This window comes from Haemaphysalis longicornis, unplaced genomic scaffold (assembly GCF_048455015.1).
Source record: "Haemaphysalis longicornis isolate Haplotype H1 unplaced genomic scaffold, Haemaphysalis longicornis Haplotype H1 scaffold_3, whole genome shotgun sequence".
Taxonomy (NCBI): Eukaryota; Metazoa; Arthropoda; class Arachnida; order Ixodida; family Ixodidae; genus Haemaphysalis; species Haemaphysalis longicornis.
Window position 1 is genome coordinate 23,792,299 of NW_027526335.1, and position 15,298 is coordinate 23,807,596.

Consider the following 15,298-nt stretch of genomic DNA (forward strand, 5'->3'; position numbering starts at 1 on the left):
TTTTCGATTCCCCATCGCCAGCCCCATTGAAACCCATGTGTTTGTGATCTCTACGTAACAAAGGCGTTGCGACGGTTAACCTGGATGTAACGAATTCGCTAGCTGATGAGTCAGTTAGGTGCTAGGCCAGCCTGTCGGCGTGTAGTCGCGCGTCTACGCTGCTATCTGTGGTGTTGGTCCGTCGGTGATCAGTTCTGATGCAAGAAAATAGAAAGTGTTGTCTTTTCAAGACAAACTCCAATTTTAAAATTTTCAATGTCGCTTCCACCGGCGAGGAAGAAGAACGTCGCCGACAGGTACAGTATCCAAGCTAGTACCCTCTCGAAAATTCTTAGTACAGAAAAAGCATCAAGTTCGCGAAAAGGCGCGCTTTCAGCGTGCGTTTGGTTCTTGAAACGTGTTTCGCAACGAAAATGTCGGCAAAAGGCAAAAGTTGTAATAAAATTGCGTTTGTAAACACGGGGGTAAGTGAGCTTGGAGCGCCTTGTAGTGCCTATGTTGGTGCAAAATCAGCAGGCTCAAACCACGCAGGTTTTTACTGCGAAATAAATCTTCGTGGCATCACTGTGAAATCACTGGTGTCTAGCATTTTGGTTTCGTTTCTGTTTAATTCACGCGAGCCATAACTCGCAAACTGCATGTAACGAAAAATTGCGAATTTTTGTAAACTTCGTTATATCCAGGTATAACTGTACCATAAATCCTCGTTATAACAAATTTTTCGGTATTAAAAAAGTGACTTCGTTATAAGAGGTACTAAGTGAACATCGGCGATGGTTTTCTTCTTCTGAGCTCCTTTTTGGACCGTAAAAAACTGCGAACAAAGGGAGCCTTCGAATCAAGCAATGTCTTTACAACGAGGGCCTTTTGTATGCCATATTGTTATACCCAGATCGCTGTGGGTCGGCTTCTTCACGTTCCTCTCAAGGTTTCAAAGTGTTGCACTGGCAGGAACGTTTCACGTTGGCAACTCCCAAAACACCGAGCTCGGTTACCACCGCCCTTGACTGCCAGTCTGTAGCTCGGGAAAACACCACGTGGTCATTTTTTATTGATGTCGACGTTCGACGTGATCCATGATTATGCGTCTCCAATGCTGGTCCTGAAAAAAGTAAGCAGAGAAAAAGGTGACTAAATGACAGCAACTTCATACTCTCAATTTTCTGTAATTCGACGTCGGCTAATATCATAAAGTTAAACCTTGTGGTCCCGTCGCCATTACAGGGTGAATCACGCCTAACGATCCCCGTGGCTGTCCCGTACGCCAAATTCTGTCGCATCGCCTCAAGACGGTGTCTGAAAAATGTGGCGACACCACAGGGCCGGTTGTCACGAATGCGTAACACCGTGAACAAGGACCGGAACACATCAGGTTGCCACAAAAACCACGCGGTCAGTTTCATCGACTGCATGATCGACGTTGTATACGCAAGGCATTGCTATCTTTTACAAAATTCTGTGTTGGCCGACAGGCCAGTGTGTAAATGACCTACTGAGAGGGCACCGAGCAACATTTCAATCAGTTGCGGGGAAGGACACTTGGCTGATCACTGCCGCCCCTGCACGCGTGCACGGGAGTTTGAAAGGGCACTCGTCCTGCGCAGCTTCCCCGCCCAAACAGCGAAAAAACGAAAGGTCGCCATCCCGCCCCGCGAAAGTGGATGTCCAGCGAAGCTACTGTAAACCACTATAGATGGTGATGGAGGAGGGCATGAAATGTCTCTCGCCGTCTCGGCGGGCTTGTCGCTTGCGCTCGGCTTCTCTGGCGGCAAATCCTGGCTCCTACCTAGCCTGATGCATGCGCTCAGCGTCTTGGGCAAAAACTACTCTATTTAGTGACACTAGGTCTGCCTAGCCTTCAAAGATAATCTGCAAACATAACTTTACCAGAACACATGCTGGGGGGGTCCCATTGTTCACAGGCACCTTATCATCACAAATGCGGTTTCGATGCTTATTTTGTGGGTTGTTTAACAGATACTGAGCTCTATGCTGTATGCCTGATTAGCCTGACACATGCGCTCGGCGTCTTTCTGCCTGGGTTTTTTTGTTTACGACACGCAATTTTAGGACCAACTAGACGATAACAGCTTCGCTGTAAAACTTTACCATCCCTTCCGCAAGAATGTTGAGAGCAGCGAGAAAGCTTTCTTGCATCAAAACTGCGTCAAAAGCGCGTCAAAACCTTCGCTGAAAGTGTGTCCTTTCGATACTCTCTTCTTCAAAGACCCAAATCGCAAGCGAAGAATGACCACGCGCGACGATTTTCCGTGCGCTACGTAGACGCATCTACGAAAGATATAAATGTATACCGAGACGTGGTTTATGCGACAAAGGTGTACCCTTGTACTCGTTCATGATCGATGCGTGTATTTTCTTGTGTAGAACCTTTACTTTTTCGCGATATTCAAGTAACCATTCTGACACAATGGGAGCCCGATTTCACGCATGCGCCGTGTGTACAGAGATCTTATCGGTCTTTGGGGAAATGCATTAATGAACGCTCAGCATAAAACCGTATACATATAGTAAGTGAAATTTGACAATGTTTACCTTTCTTAAAAGGAAGACTCTTTAAGAGGACACGTTCGGCAAACTTGAACTTGTTGAAACCGTTTCTCTAGTCACCCTAAAGTTCATTTAAGCCAGTTCTACCACGTTCATTGCTAGCAGAAACATTTATAGCACGGCGTGATCGCCAGTCACACAGCACCGAGGACGAAAGGGTGGGGCACTAAATCCTTCCTTGTGCCGGCGCTCGCGTGATATAGTGGGGGCCTGTGCTATTGCGTGGTGCAGTTGCGCGAACTGCTATTGCTGCACTGAAGGAGAGGGCAAAAGCTGGATAAAAGCAGGCAATGAAGGCAAACACAGAAAAAAAGAAAGGCGGGATCGAGAACTAGCCAAGGTGAACGTTAGCGAAGAGTGAGTGAACGCGTTTTTTATTGGGTGTACGATTTCGCAGACGGGAGATCGTGCATGAGAAGCTAGCCGACAGCCAGACAGAAAATAGAAAGAAATTGAGAGGGGAGAGAATTTCGGCGAGCTTAGCAACGATGTGGAGCAGCAAAAAAGGCAGGTCTCGGAACCTGAAATCAAATCTTCGAGTAGGCCCTTCTAGTCCTTCTCTGGAGAAGCTTTATGGCGCGAAAATCAATTTACCCGGGCGCGCTTAAATTTTGAAGCTACGCAAGCAAGAAGCGCAAGGCAAGAAAGGATGATTTCATGCCGTTTGAAGCAAGCCCGTTTGAAGCAAGCCCACGAGTGACGTGGCGAAGTAGATCACGCCAAACCGTGTTTGGCGCACTCGGCGCATTGAAGTGTGGTGGCGCGACGTTTGAAGCGCAGCCGTGCGCATTGAAGCACTGCAGAAATGAATAGGAGACAGCGAGGTGGAAGAAAATGCGAGGGAAATGGGAAAAGAAGAGGGCTCGAACGTTGCACTGAAAGTGTTACGCTGGCAGTCAAGCAGATTGCGTGAGACAAATGTCTGTCGCGAGAACTACGGCCATAACTCGGTGTCATAAGCCGAAGAGCTCCCAAACTGACGTTCAACTCCGTCAAAATGCAAACGCTTATATCTTGCCTTTTCGCAAACGTTCCTTTCTGCAGGTTATTTTTGTCAAGTATGCACGGTATGTTTCCTAGGTGTTTTTTTATTTCGTTTCAAGTGACTCATTCTTTCTGCACTTTATGTAATGCAGGTACGTCAGGTTATATCTCCTACGACGCTGATAAACAACTTAAAAAATACTGTTTTTGTCGCCTATACTGACACCGAGCATCTGGGTAATTGATCTCACAGGAAAAAATATACCCCACAAATCGAAGCTGTCGATTGGCCGCAGCGTAAGACTCGTAATTACGGTTGGCTCAGAAAGCGGCCCCGCTGAGCCTTCTCCCTTCATACCCGCTGGACAGCTCTTTGAAGAAGTGCGCCTATTTAATTAGGATGTCTGCAAGCTTACAAACAACTCTAAAATGGTCGTTCCAGCACCAGCGAGATATTAGCTTTTTGTTCTCTGTGTGTGCTACTTTTCATACGAGTTAAATGGTCTGCAGGCAAGGCAAGGCGTTTGAGAACCGTCGACTGATTTGTATGCAGAATGTTTTCGACTCCTCGCCGATCGTCGAACCTGAGGTAGAGCGCAAGGCTGCTACGTTCTCCAGTCCTTGACCTGTAGATGTTTGCCGTGTACTCCCAGTGTCGCATACAGGGTGCGCCATCTGGGGCAGACTCTTTCTTTAAGACACCGAACGGCCAGTAAAAAAAAATTCGCCCAATCCACCCTGTGAATGTGGTTGGAAAGCAAAGCTGGAAACGGCACCCACAATGATTACCCGTGCGACGTCACTAAAATTCACTCACGTCGCTCTACAAATAGTCAAACCAGAGAGAAGTTAAATGCACTTAACCAGACCCTTTATTACTTCAAAGAGATTCTTCGTAAGGTTAAATCAATGCATGATGTATAAACGGTGGTTGGTTGAGTTGCGTTGGTGTAGCACAAGAGTGGAAGCTCTTTTTTATATAAAATTAAAGGAATTTAGCTCAGATCCGGTGTTGGATGATCTCACTTCTCCGTCTCTGCCGCCGCGGACAGAGGCAACGAGTAAAGTGGAATTCTGGGCCTGTTGGTTCATCATGTTCAGGAAAAAAAAAACAGTGAAAAACACGCTAAACAAGAGGAGAGGCAAAACGGAAAACAAGGTCAGTCACTGGACTGACGACGAGATCGGTGCCAGAGACAGAGGAGGAGGAGAAGGAGGAGAAGGAGGAGGAGGAAATATTTCCCCAGAGTGCGGCGCAGGGGAGTGGTTCCTTCATTGAAGCCCATATGCAGTCCGCGCCGCCTGTGCTCTATCCACCAGCTGAAACTGGGTATAGGCAGAGAGGGGCAGGGCAGCAGCATCTCCCATTGCTCTTGTTGGGTAGTTGACGGGAAGAGAGGAGGGTGCTCAGGGCTAAAGTCGCACACCCAGATTATGTGGCGGAGTGTTCCTACTTCTGAGCAAAATTTACATTCTGCGTCGTAGCGATTCTGGTGAATATTAATTGCAGACGCGTCGCGTGTGGGAAGGAGCCGGATTGTAGCCATAGGGTAGTTTGTTGTTCTCTGGAAAGGTCAGGGTGAGGCGATGGTAGAGTCTTTCTCTGAATCTCTGAAGGCGATAATGCTGGTTTATCTCCCTGAACCAGTGTTGTACACGTTCCTCTAAAATAGGAACGAAAGCTCGTTCCTCGTTCCTTCCCAATTTTGAAACGAGTTCCCGTTACAAGTTCCTTTACTGCGAAAGGAAAGGAACGCGTTCCAGTTCCACTTCGAAAATTGGAACGTGTCGTTACATTAACGTTACAACTAGGTTTTTAAATCAAAATATAGTGTCGGATAATCCTGGGGCAAAATTAAGTGAGAAATTTAAAACTCGCATAGAACTACGTATATTATCCGAATATTAACACCGCCGGCAGCAGATTATCTGGAGATAAAAATAATCAAGCACCGTACAAACTCCAGACGGCTCTAGAACATTTCGGTGCAGGATGTTTCGGTGCGGAAATTTCGGTGTACGGACATATGGGTGTACGGGCGTTTCGGTGCATGGACATTTTGGTATACGGACATTTCGGTGCGCAAACTTTTCGGCGATCAAATTATCCGGTGCTTGCCTGTTTGTGACAGCCGTTATATTTTTATTTCCGCTTAACCTGGTTATGGACAACAATCTGGAGCAGTGAACTTAATTTTTGATTTTTTTTTAGAAATTCTACATTTATATATTTTTGTTTAATATTTATTCCTGGGGACACCTGTTATTCAGCCGATTGAAATCTTTAGCACACGTTTTTTTTTTCTCATTTACGACAGGTCGTTCGCTCTTTTTTAGCTAAGACAATTAACCGGTGTTTACGATGGTCCGACACGTTTTTTGTTTTGTTTTTTTAATTACACAACCTCAAATTACATAACTTTCATGCACACCCTCAATATCCAAAACTTAACAAACATTAGCTAGCCCCCAGAATGCAGAAAACCTTATGAAGGGTATTACGTAGGCTGGGCTGCCTTGCTAAAATGAATTTGCGAACACTGGTCTAGAATATTGTCGGGGAGGAAAAACGGGCCTTTGGGAAAACATCCGCAGCTTCTAATGTCCTAAATGTTCATTAAGCGCGTACGGGTTGTGCATACAAATTCCACCCATCCTGTTCGGGAAAACCAACCTTTGTTTTATGTTTACATGCCTACATTCACCAAATTTTAATACTTTTCCTAGTGCCCCCCCCCCCCCCCCTCCCCGCCTGCATGCTCAAATCTCGACCAGATTTCTTTTTCAGTCATATTATTTTCGGTTTCCCCTGAAAATCCTACAGGCGTGGCGGAGTTCACGGTCTCCGAAGCCTCACCGCAGTGATACAGGAAAAAGCTTTACATTCACCATGAGCTCACGAAACCTCTATAATGTGCAACAAAATGCCGCTGAAAACACAATGGCCACTATCGTTTGCTGGCTACGCCCTTCCGCGCGTCGCGGTCATACCGATGGCGCCCCCACTCCAGGAATCGCTCTTTCTTCGCCTTCAGTCTCCCCATTGGGAATTAACTCTTCAAGTCGCGCATATAGTAGACACCCCAGGCATACATTGCTTTCTCCCATTATAAGGAGCAAAAAATTGAATAGTCTAGTGTGACGAGAGCGGGAACAGTCGTCTTCAAGTTTTCGAAGTCGAGTTGACGCAATGGTGAACCACAAGTGACACCCCTCTCTTTCCACCAAGGGGGTTGGTAGCCGGCGGGGCTCAGCCTTCCTCTCCCCTAAGTAACGCCACCGTAAGTGCAATCATTGGTTGGTTAGTTTTAAGTAGAACCGACACCGAATGCAACAAATACGAGATTGATTGAGAAAATAATTAAAACGGAACGCACACGCGCTTAACCTACCTCGTTTTTTTTTTTCGGATGTTTCGCTGGGGGGGGGGGGGGGGGGCGGAGGAGGATGGACCGTTGGAGGATGAAGTGAAAGCAAAGCGCTTTGGTAACACTTAATGTAGTATGGTTGTTCACATGAATGTTAAAATAACAAAAAGGTTGAACGGATGCAAATTAACAACGTTAATTTTTACCATCTACTACAGAAATTGGGTTTTACGTGGCAATGCTCCGCCAGGGTTTAGCGTTCGTTTCCACACACGGCGGCGCAAGCACAAGTCTCGAACGTTAAATCATATCAAGTCACGAAATTACAATAATAAAGCTAAAATGTTCAAAGAATGCCTGGGACATCCCGTGACTCAAAATGTCTGGGCCAATACCTCGTGCACCAAAATGTCCGTGCACAGAAATGTCCGCACCGAAACGTCCTGCACCTAACTGTCCTACACCGAAATCTCCGGATCCCGTATTAGACAATCTTTCCCCGCCACGGACCAATTCTATCGGCCAAACGCGCGTCCTGGCCTCCCCAGGCAAACGATGAAATGTGAAAAGCATTCTTGCGGCTACGCTATTCACCCGTCGAACGCCGCGTAAGTTCAACCAGCATGAAAGCAAGCACAAGCTGCGGCCTGCTGCGTGGTTATTCTTCTGCCTTTGACCTTCGAGGAAGCACTTACGGCTGAAGGGCGGGCAAATTGACCAGCTTATAGGAAGAGAAATGCAGTAGCGACTTGTGGATTTTTGTACTCGAGCCTTGGCATAAAAAAAAATCACGTCATATCCACGGAATGAATGATGATAAGTGGGGCGAAGCTCGAGAGGGGGAGATCATCGGTAACCGTAACTCTCCCGTGAAAGTTCGCCCATTACATCATTAAGAAAGACGTAAGACTGTGTGCGTACATTGTACAAATCAACTTTTATTTTCGGAGTCAATGCTCCCAGGCCCAGACCTGGTGAAAGACCCCGCGCCATCGAGGACTACCCCGCACCACCACCACAATTTGTCACGTAGGATGGGACACAACGGTAAAGAAAGAACTTTTATTTAGGGCGAACTTGTGCCCGAACAAGACGAGAGGAAACGAGCAAAGGTCCTTGCGTATCGTTCGATCTCCGAGAACGACTGCCTGCGTTCGTGGCGTGATCTCTTGCGTGATCTCCCCCTCGCAGTGCACGTGCGCTCGCGCCTCCGTTGGCGAACACAGACAAGCTCGCGCTCCCGGTGCCGAGTTTGCGCTGCCGGTTGCAGCCGGTTCTTGCGCGTGCAACGCGGCCCACTTTGCGACATCTCCGAAAGCATGCGGCGGTCACGTACCACGAGACACAAGGGATGGACAGACCCATGACTTAAGGAGCTTCGCCCCTAAAACAGCCAAATCCTAGCGATGTAACGGCAGGAACGCCGTTCCTGCCGTTCCTGCAAAAACGTAACGAGTTACCGTTACAGTTCCACCGACCCTTAAAACGGTGGCGTTCCTCCATTCCTCCAAAAAGGAACTAGTCCCAGGAACGCCGTTCCTTGTAACGCCGTTCCGTACAACACTGCCCTGAACGTGACAAGCGGGGGACTGTATTGGTGCAGCTCCATAGCACGGGGGTAAAAGCGCAGGCTTGTCGGTGGGCGCATTCGTTGCCCACCATAGACGCGTGAGCGGGTGTTCAGATGAGCTGAATGGAATTGTGTGGGGAGTGGTTTTTTAGCTCCCGCAGTGCAGGTCGGGACGCCAAAACTGTCTGATAATTCCGGTAGGCATGTTGGTAATCGGTGACTACTTTCCGAACCCCTGGTTGAATGAGAGCCAAGGCGATGGCTGCCTCTTCTGCTGCCGACATGTCTTGGGTTTTGAGTGAGGCACAAGCAAGGAGGTTGGTTCTGGAGGTAGCCACGATGATGGCGTACTGCTGCCCTCGATGTTGCGAGGCGTCTGTGTAGATAACTGCATGATCCCCTCCGATGGTGGTGTTGAGCGCTTGAGCCCGTCCTTGTCTGCGACCCTGGTCGTGTGAGGGGTACATATTTCTAAGCAAAGGCGGCATCTTTAGTTCATGTCGCCAAGAGTATGGGAGTACATCAAGAGGAGCTGCATTCTGTGCTGCCCAGCCAATCTGGTGAAGGATGTGGCGACCCGCCGCAATTCTGCTCAATCGGAGCTTCTAGTAAGAAAGATGCCCCTCTATCAGCTTTTCCACCGAGTTCTGGAGCCCCGTTCTAAGCAGCCTCCCTTTGGACGCACTCATGGGAAGACCAATGCCCTGCTCAACAACCTTTCTAGTCATTATATAAAGCATCTTTATGTCCTCCTTGCTGAGAAGAAGACAGGGGGTTGACGTAAGTGATTCTCGACAAACGCTTGAATTAATTGAAAGGTATCGGATTCCTTGAGGCCTCGCTTCTTGGTGGCAACTCGCGTGATCATTTGTATGATTTGATTGATGCTGTGTTTGAGGCGCTGCAAGGATACGTCACTCTTGGTGCTGGCCTGGAGATGTAGGCCCAGGATCTTGATGCTGGGGCTTGGAGTGATGGCCTGCCCACCAAGGAGTATTTGAATGTGTTCCTTGATGTGTCGTTAGGCGTGAGGGGAGACGACAAGGAGCTGTGATCTTTTACGTGAATACTGGAGGCCACAGGCTTTAGCACACTGGCGTAATAGAAGTGAGACGCCATGCGTTGGTGTGAGCTTCCTTTAACTTTTGTTAACTCCTAGCACATGCGCAAGGCGCGCACAATGACGCTAGACGTGCCGTGGACGGAGCGCGCAGCGGCGCGAGAGGTCGCGTGAAGCCATCACGTGGCGTCCAGTGAGCATGCAGGGGGGTAAACCCGTAGATGTGCTTGGTGAGTGTACCACCTGTCTTCTTCCCCGTATCCGCATGGGCTCGTAGTTGAATCGGCAAGACAACGGGCTCTCGCTTTGTTATTCTACTAGTTCCAGGTTCGATTCCTGGTGGCGCCAATTAATTCTTTTATTTCTTTGCGGGAGTTTTCTGTTGACACCAACGGTCGCGAAAGAACCCTTGGGAAGTAGAGGTAAAAGTCTTTGCCTTAAAACGTTCGATCCCTTATTATTTTAACACGAAAGTGTTTTATTCCGGGATACACAGATTTCACTGGCGTCATATCCGTCACGGAAATGACGTGAGTACAACGAAGCAAGCGGCCTGTAAAGGGTGCACCCCAGCACATAGGGTCTTCTTGCGGGGAAGGAACCTTTAGAACTAGAGTACGTTATACTTAGGGTTGTTCGTTTTCGGGTTTTATATTTTAACACGAAAGTGTTTTATGCCGCGATACACCAAGATCTCACTGACGTCATATCCCTCACGGAAATGACACCAGTACACATTTGCCGAAGCGACCCGCCAGCAGGACGTCGCTCGCCAAGCACACCCACAAGACAGCCGCTGACCCGCAAATCATGCTCAGCGACAGATTGCGCTGCACATTTCACTTTCCTGTTTTACCGATGCCTATGACATAAAAATCAACCTGTTTCTTTATTGCTTTGCGAGCTGCGTCTGCATGCCCTCTTGTTCTTTTAGTCTAATTTGGTTGTGAATGTTCAATTCGATGAAATTCCCACCGCAGTGGCTCAGTTGTTAAAGCGTGGTTAAAGCTGCTAAAGCTGCTGAGCCCCAGGACGCGGGTGCGATACCCGGCCGCGGCGGCCGCTTTTCTGATGGAGGCGAAAAGGGAAAACGCTTTGTGGTCGAGATTTCGGCGTACGTTAAAGATCTTCAGGGGGTCAAAATTAATCCGGAGCCCTCCACTTCGGCGCAACTCATCGGCCGTGAAGCGCCTACGTTTTAAAACACATGATCAAATCATCGATGAAATGCTGCACGGTGTGTGAATCAGGCTACTCTAGTGTATCCGAAAAACATGTAACGCAGACTATAGTGAAATAAGCTTGATCGTCAGCATTAGCCGTTCGCAGGAGCAACCTTTGCAAAAAAATAGTGTTCTAGCCCCTTCTCGACCTTTAATGTATTTAGTAAGTTGCAGGTAAAACAGTGCATGCATCAAACGTGGCTTTTATGCGTAAGTGTGCATAGAAGGCTCAAATCGCAAAAAAAAAAAAATTCAAGGACAGCTATAAGCCCTCCTTATGTTGTAGTGAATGCAAAAGCGTTATTAAATTGTCGAACGGATACGTCGGTATTGCTTTCGGCGCCATGTTGTATAGGGGATGACGTCATGGCTGCGCCTGCGCAGTGTGGGAGCACCGCTCTGTTATGGCTTCTTCCTCGGCCTGCATGGCTGAAGCCCTAACGAGGCGGAAGCTGGCCGGGTAGAGCGAACGATAGTAATGCGCGAACGCAGAACGGGAGAGAATGAACGATAGTGCAGTGGAGAAGAAACCTTCACTCATATAGCGCTCACCCGTCTTCGTTAGTTCCACTGGCTCCGTCGTGGGTGTCCGGACTGCTCAGGGTGTCGAGCAGCGGCCGGCTCTCTGGGGCAGGGCTGATCGAGTCCGGGCTGGATCGGCTGCCTGTGGTTCCCCTCGTCAAGGCTTCGCACTGAAGCCGAAGCTGACTGTCCAGCTTCTCCAGCTGAGCCTTGTTCGACCCTCTGTCTAACACCTGCAGTGTAGATTTACGAGGCACTTTAAGTGAACCAGCCTGTAATTGTCAGGCCAGAGCGTGTGTGTATCTCCAGCCCCTCCACCCCGGCATAACATTGCTTGCTCCATTTCAACTCTAGAGAAATATGGTAAAACAATGTAATTTTTTAAAGAGCGAAGCTCTTTGGCAAATCGTGATTTTTCGTGTCTGCAGTTAAAAATATCAATAAATTGTGGAGCGCGCGCGTGAGCGCGTGCCTCGCGGCGACCGCCCGGTAGTTAACAAAACCAAGAAAATGCCGAGCGCTCGTGTGTGCGTGCTCGCGGCGACCGGCCAGTGTCCCGGGCATAGAGTTTCTTAGTAAGTGTACTAGAGAGGAAACTGCGCCTTGTAAGCCATGTCGTCGTGGGGGTTCATGGGAAGACCCCCCTTTTTGACTTGGGCTTGGCATGACAATTGGATTCTTAAGCGGTTTTTGGGATTTGCTTTCTTCACTATGCATTAACACGTTTACGAGCTACAAGGAAGCCGAAATCCTTCCTGTTCTGTGGTAGCCGGGTTCGGTGAAACAGCAGGCAGTGCGTGATCGCACCTGAAGTTGCTCATGCCGGAGTCGAAGGACGCATTACTGAGCGGGTAATATGCCTCCGCGAAATTTGTAGCCGATTAAAGAAGAAACAAAACGTACTTCGACGAAGACAAGATACGACCACGGGGATACGGCAGATACGGGCGCTTGTATGCGTCCTATCTTGTCATCGTGCACGATTGTTTAACGCCACGTTATCTTTTTTCTGTGTTGAACTAGTTGGCGGTCGGTTCACCACGAAGGCAACATATTAATAGGCACGCTCAAAAAACTTTCCAAACTCTTCAAGGAACCTATTATTCGCAATAATGGTAAAATTAATAAAATCAGAGTCTCTAATGAGTTCCCCCCCCCCCCCCCCTAAATATTAACCTTGTTCGTAACTACAAATTTTGGCCTGCGGAATAGCAGGCACAACCGTTCTGGCAAAAATACGCTTTACTTCCTTTTTCCTTAGTTTCAAAACAGCCTGCTTTTTTTTTTCCACTTACATAATTGGACACTATTCTTCGCGTTTTTGTGGCACTTTGTTTAAATTTACGGTCATTAAATCGTTTCAATCCAAGCCAATGATGAAACTAAGGCGAGCGTGATGTATAATGGCGGCCCATGATGACACAGACGGCCTTGATGTGAGCCGCATAGGCGCTAGCACCAGATTCCTCTCTAGTGTATATTGTAAGAAACGCTAAGGTCCCGGGCGCACGTTTTTCAAGCCAGCATACCCACAAAGGGAGATTGGCCAAGATTTTCAAAAAAAAAAAAAAAAAGTCTCCGTTCGCCGTAATCGTGGCAACACTTGCTCGGAACGAGAAAGACAGGTCATAGCATACGCCCCTCCAAGGTGACGCCCAATGATTGTCACTTCCAAAAAATGAAAGGAGCTCACAGTTAGAGCAACAGTGATGTAGTAAAGGTCGTTGCGGCAGCGAAGAAGTAGCAAATCGGCTGCAATCATGGAGTTAAACCGTCGTGGGGGTCGTGATGGTTGCGCACACCTTCACTACCCTCAAGTCTTACGCGTTAGTGTGAGCCTCCTTCATTTTTTCTTCTTCTTTTCGTTAGGCAGAAGCCGAATGACCCGCCGCGGTGTCTCAGTGCCTAAGGTGTCGTGCTGCTGAGCACAAAAACGCGGGTTCGATTCCAAACCGCACATGCGGTTTTTCTGATTGAGGCGAAAAACAAGGACGCCCGCGTGTAGAGATTTTCGCGTACGATAGAGATCCCCAGGTGTGGTCACAATTAATCCGAAGCGCCCTCCTCCCTCCTCCCCCTGCTGTTTTTTTCGGCTAGAAGCGGAAGTGGCAATGACACATATTTCATAAAAGTGCTTCCGAGAAACGGAAGAAACCTTCGTGAACACAGGGATGAGAGCTAGCAGACCGTACAGTACTTACATGATAGCCAGGTAAGATTCCATATAGCTATTTCTGTTAGTTTTCGGCTGATCTGGAGTGCGCGGATGCACTATGCGCTTTGCATATAGTATTTCGGATTATAGCAGGCCTAGCGCCCCGGATTTCACAGCGTCAGTTTCTGCTCTAACTTAATCTGGCTTAGTTTGGCCCAGCATAGCCCAGCCTAATATACACTTACATAACGTAAGTTTTGTAAGTTTATATTAGGCTGGGTAGCCCAGGAACCGTCACGTCTTGGCGCCCCAAACATCGGAATACCCAACGTGAGCTAGACGCGTTGGTTTTAAGGCTGATAGCTATCTGCCTGGACAGCTGTACCTCCGAAAAGCGTCCGAATAACGCCGTTTTTCTACCCAAAAGCCGCCGGGTTTGTGCGCTCGCACGTTTCACTCAAGCCTCCTCTATTCCGGCATGCGCAATGTCGTCATGCAGTGTAAAGTTGGTGCGGACGGAGGAATATAAAATTCTTGACCTCATTTTCTGCATGTTGCTAGCCACACTTCAGCACGCAATTTCTCCGTTCAATCTCCGGCCCGCTCACTCGCGCGCCCTAATATGAACGGCTCGAACGTAATTTCGCCGGCCGAAGAGCAAACGCAGGTATGTTTTTTTTTATTATTTGATGTTTACAGTGGTTTCAATGGTTCGCTTACGCAGAAGCCTGGCTGTAGATTGCATAGTTTAGGTATGAAAAAAAGAAAAAGAAAAAGCAGGCCAATGTTGGAGTTGGGGATGGGTGGTGGGTCAACAACGCCCCTGGCTCTGCTGATCATCAAATATGGGCTGGCGATAATCATATTTGCAGAAAACCAAGAATGAAGGGAAAAGCAATGAGTATCAGAGCACGCTCGCTGTATCCCCAGGTTGTTGTTTTTAACTTCATTGTGCTTTTATTTTGTTGTAGCTATTTTCAACCTGATTTTTGTTTCTGAACTCTGTTATTCCCCCTTGTTTTTCGCGTGGCTTTTTCTTGTTCTTTCGTTCGCACTCGGCAGCCAAGGCTACAGAAACTCTGCACTCAGGAACCTTCCCCTCTCAGAAAACTAACCCAATAAAGTTCACCTTCACTGTCCTTCTCTTTACTAAAAATATGAGCCGCAGGTTCCACGCCTAATTTGTAGAGGCTCAAAACCAAAATTTCAATCTGTCAATGTAATGCATGAATCCGGCTATGAAGCGAGAACACGCTTTTGTTCTGCCTCATTCCAGTCCTCAAATTATATATATATATATAAAAAAAACCAATTTTGGGCCTTCATTGCGTCGAAGCTCCACCTGGGATATGAGGCGCACCGTTGTGGAGGGCTGCGGTTTAATTTTGGCCACCTAGGGATCTTGAACGTGCGCTGGAATCTCAACGCATTGGTGTTTTTGTCTTTCGCTCCCACACACAAAAAATAATAACGACCACGGCCGGGATCGAACCCGTTGTCTTGAGATAAGCAGCACAAAGTTCTCTGATCAGGTATGATTGAGAAAAACATCTCTACGCAACTATTTTAGCGCATTCAGGTTTGTCATAACTTAAGTAAACGCCAGCAGCTTAGGGTCTTTTAGCAAACCGTAATGAACGACATGTTAATCCAAGTGTCCCGTAGTTACCCCCCAAAATAAAATTGATATGCATCTTTCAGGAAATTTCATCATCATCATCGTTGTCCCCTCCTCCTCCTCAGTTTGTCGTTTTATTTGATAGTGTCGTCCAATAATCTGCAATGGTTATGTGCTATATGCTAAAAGGCTCTGTCTAGACTGAGGTGCCCTCAACCCGATAGGCAGGT

The 15,298-nt window shown here is 47.8% G+C and overlaps 1 protein-coding gene across 2 annotated transcripts in view; it reads right to left on the reverse strand.

Moving 5' to 3' along the window:
• Positions 1 to 446: 446 nt before the first annotated feature.
• The window catches only part of LOC144173194 (uncharacterized), a 98,725-nt gene continuing 83,873 nt past the window's right edge, over positions 447 to 15,298 (reverse strand). The window contains exons 8-9 of one of the 2 annotated variants that reach the window (XM_077701707.1): positions 11,326 to 11,528; positions 447 to 1,102 (exon numbers count right to left, since the gene is read on the reverse strand). In XM_077701707.1, coding sequence (XP_077557833.1) covers positions 1,081 to 1,102; positions 11,326 to 11,528 — 225 coding nt within the window. In that variant the 3' untranslated portion in view covers positions 447 to 1,080. The remainder of the gene's footprint in view (positions 1,103 to 11,325; positions 11,529 to 15,298) is intronic. The other variant, XM_077701706.1, reaches the window with a different exon arrangement.